At 43.9% G+C, this 4,072-nt stretch overlaps 1 protein-coding gene across 1 annotated transcript; it reads left to right on the plus strand.

The window, feature by feature from the left end:
• The first annotated feature begins 328 nt into the window (after nt 1–328).
• Nucleotides 329–3,745, plus strand: LOC119323624 (rac-like GTP-binding protein 3). The gene is made up of 8 exons (XM_037597319.1): nt 329–713; nt 983–1,070; nt 1,226–1,335; nt 1,442–1,505; nt 2,285–2,349; nt 2,483–2,548; nt 2,652–2,755; nt 3,356–3,745. The coding sequence occupies exons 1-8, from the start codon at nt 609–611 to the stop codon at nt 3,393–3,395; spliced, it is 642 nt and encodes a 213-aa protein (XP_037453216.1). The 5' UTR covers nt 329–608; the 3' UTR covers nt 3,396–3,745.
• The last annotated feature ends 327 nt before the right edge of the window (nt 3,746–4,072 follow it).

Raw genomic sequence — 4,072 nt, forward strand, 5'->3', positions numbered from 1 at the left:
AACTAATAAAGAACCACAGCAAAGGTGTTTGAAAATACACAAAACTTCAAACAGACGGATCATACATAATACCAAATCAGCTTTAGGGAATCATTCTTTTATTCCAAACACACATGACAATAGGAAATCTTGTTTAGTGTTTTGCTCGTAGAAATGCTCTATTATCTTATCACTGCAACAGGTCGCAAAGTATCTCAATTTCACATTAGAACCCAAATGCAAAAGTTACCACTTTGTGAGGGCCTGCGTTCATACGTATATACTCCTACGTATCACGATAAATAAATTCACAGGTCCGTTCCCTATCCTAGAGCTGCAATTCATTCCCCCACCAAAGCACCAACACGACAAGCGGAGCGGGAGGGAGCGGGGGAGGGAGGGGTTGGTCGTCCTCTACTTCTCTGCTCTCGAGACAGTACAGTGAGGTGCCAAGCATGTGACCCTCTTCACTTCCTCAAGAAGTCACGCACCAAACACTTACCCACCACCACCGCCGCAGCAAGAGCTCCGCCGCTCCCCACCCCTCCCCTCCCCTCTCCTCGCCCCCTCCTCTGCCTCCTCCTCGACCTCCGGGGGAAGGAATCGGAGAGGCAGGCGCGCGGCGAGCCATGGCGTCCAGCGCTTCCCGGTTCATCAAATGCGTCACGGTGGGCGACGGCGCCGTCGGCAAGACCTGCATGCTCATCTGCTACACCAGCAACAAGTTCCCCACCGTGAGCACCAAATCTTTCCTCTCTCCCCGTTCTCCCCCCCTGTTGCCGCGACCGGCTCTTGTGCCAAAGGCGCGAGCTTTAGACGTTCCATTTCAGGGCATGTACAGTACTGGTGGTGATTTTGTATTATTGGAGACTGTTGTGCAAAGAATCTTTCCCAATTTGCTTTCGAGGCGTGTTTTTCTGTGATGGATTAGCGTCGTGGGTGATTTTCCATTGCACTCGAGACACTAATTTCTCAATTTTCTGACGGGCATTTGCCTTGGCAGGACTACATACCTACGGTGTTCGACAATTTCAGCGCAAACGTGGTGGCGGACGGCACCACGGTGAATTTGGGCCTTTGGGATACCGCCGGTAAATCTCACCTCCTTATTCGACTGCTTTCTTTGCCCTGCTGCACCTGTGGTTTGTAGGTTTTGTTTTGCCTCAACTGCACATCACAGTAGTAAATTTTACTCTCTGACGATTCATTTGGTAACTGGGGAGCTCACATGGTACCATCTTTGCAGGGCAGGAGGATTACAACCGGCTGAGGCCTCTAAGCTACCGCGGCGCTGATGTTTTTGTGCTTGCCTTCTCTCTTGTGAGCCGAGCTAGCTATGAGAATATCATGAAGAAGGTGCCGAAATGTTCTATCATCCTTTGTAGTAGGACTTATTCCTTTTTATTTGGAAACAATGTCAAAGAGGTTTGAATGTTTTGCGCTTTGTTGTTTCCCCTTTCAGTGGATACCGGAGCTTCAGCATTACGCGCCCGGCGTGCCTGTTGTGCTGGTAGGCACAAAACTGGGTGAGTTGTTCTGACAGTGAAAGCTTATTGTTTGCTTAATAACTGCTTATAGGTGGGCGGTGGGTGGGATTGGTCGCATGATTTGTGTATTTTGTCCTGTTACGTAGTAACTCGTTGGCGACTTGGCGTCTCCTTGTCTCGGCGTGGTTGGAATTTAGTTTGGTTGGTAATCCACTGAGAGTGATCTTTGTAGCGTGGACAGCTTATCATCCATGTAGTTGGGGGCCAAGTACTTTGTAGTTTACAGAAGCTATCATCCAAATAGTTGTTGAATAAATAGTCTGTCTGGTGAAGCTTAAGAAATATGGTAAGCTTTGAGGTCGTTTACGGATTGGACTGCATCTCCCAGATGCTGCCAAGATGGTGGATTCAGGCATATTGTTGTTATACTTTGTAAGGTCCTCAAGAATAATCAATAAAATGGCCGTATGCATCTCCCAGATGCAGAGGCCGGGGGTCATCCTCCTTTTCGAAAAAGCGGATTGGACTGCATGAATATCATGTTTAAACGTAATAACGAAAAACTCTGCCATGATTTATTACGAACCATGGATGAAGCACACTAGAAAAAAAATCCTAATTCTGCGTCCTTAACTAGCTACTTTCTGTGAGATTAATCATACATTTCTAGCAAGATCATTGTTACTGTCAAAACCATTCATTTGCTGCTGGGAGTAGGAACCCTAATAGGCCAACAAGAAATACTATCTAACACTATATATCTACGACAAATCATTCCTTAATTAAATATGGTTTTAATATTCACAAATTGCTTGCAGATCTTCGTGAAGATAAGCACTATTTGCTGGACCACCCTGGCATGATACCCGTTACCACAACACAGGTACATCTCAATTGTCTGTGTTGTTGATTGTTGATAAATCGGTGAAGCTTGAATGTCCATGACCTTAAGGTCAAAGAGATGATAAATGCAACCTGGTTTCTGAAACTCAATCCTGTCCTTGCCACTGCCACAGGGGGAGGAACTTCGTAAGCAAGTCGGTGCTTTATATTACATAGAGTGCAGCTCAAAGACACAACAGGTAAAGTTTTCTGTAAGAGAACTGTATGCCCTTGCTGCAGCAATTGTGTCTTCTTCAAAGTGTTTGTGTAAGCTGAAAATTCTTACACTTGTGCAATATGTAGAATGTCAAAGCTGTGTTTGATGCTGCTATCAAGGTAGTAATCCAGCCCCCAACTAAACAAAGAGAAAAGAAGAAGAAGAAACAGCGTCGGGGATGTTCTATGATGTAAGTAAATACAACACTTGCAGTTTTTCTTCATTATCATTTTTCTTTTTGATACACTTCCCTCCAGTACTGTAATAGTTGTCATTTTGGGCATAAGCACGGTCTCCAAAATGCAGCGTTGACCACTATATTCTACTAGTTATAACCCAGTTACTCTTATATTATAAAGTTACTTTTCTAATTATTGAATCTTGTTTACAAGAGATATTGGTTGTCGAAGCTCTTAAAGTTTTACTTGCTATGTCTGAAATGGAAAGTTTTGGGGAACTCAGAGGGAGCAACTTCTAAAGCTATTTTTTGATCATTCATAGAAATTTGGCATGATTAATTAACTGGAATTGTGTAAAAAAAAATCCAGAGTGATTTGAGCACCCCCTACTTGGTGTTTTAGATCTAGGTACCCTGCCCCTACCCCTGTAGCGGCAAGGGAATAATAACATTGTAGTCTTACCGTAATACTGGTATGTTGCTAAACCGTGCATTAAGACATGTTGAGGTTGGTTATGCTTTTGTTCTGAAATGTATATGAAATGAACGCATAGGATCGCCATCTTATGCGTGTTCTGCTTCTTAACGTTGAATTTTGTGTTACAATTGCAGGAACTTCGGTGGAAGGAAAATGCTGTGCTTCAAATCCTGAATGATAAAGGAGAAGGTCTCTTGCCTGAAGCGATTGTCATGGGTGTGCAGCACCAAATTGACAAACATCTGCTGGATGTGCTGATTGCACGGTCAATGTGTATATTTGCATCGTCGGTAATTAATTACTAGAGTTAGATGATTAAACTAGCCCTTGCTTATGTGCCGCAGAATGCCCGTGTTTTATTAGCATTCATCGTGTTAGGAAGTTGTGTAGAAGCAGACGAGATTTTGCTGTGTCAGTGACAAGGTCGCAACTTTTGATGTCTCGGTGTATTCTCAGTTCAGTTAGTCTATTTTGTGATTCCACGGCCGGCGACACTGAGAGCAACATTGAACCAGTTTGGTTGAGGACTAAATCTTTGCAGTTGGCATGGGACGCTGGTAGCAGGCGGAGCATATTCGTCAACAATAAGGGGCATCTCCAATAGCAACCCGTAAATTTTCTCCCGCATCTGTCCACAGACAGGGGGACCGATCTGCGGACACAGATGCGGGAGGCCGCCGTCCAACCGTAGCCGCATACATTGCAAACACTTTTTTAACAAATTGGATGAAATTCATGCAAACATGGCCGGATTTCTTATAAACATGAATGATTTTACACAAACCGGACAAAACCAGTTACATTTTGGACATATTTTAACTAAAAAAAAGTAAAACCATGTGCATATACGG

This window comes from Triticum dicoccoides, chromosome 6B, assembly GCF_002162155.2.
Source record: "Triticum dicoccoides isolate Atlit2015 ecotype Zavitan chromosome 6B, WEW_v2.0, whole genome shotgun sequence".
Classification (NCBI taxonomy): Eukaryota; Viridiplantae; Streptophyta; class Magnoliopsida; order Poales; family Poaceae; genus Triticum; species Triticum dicoccoides.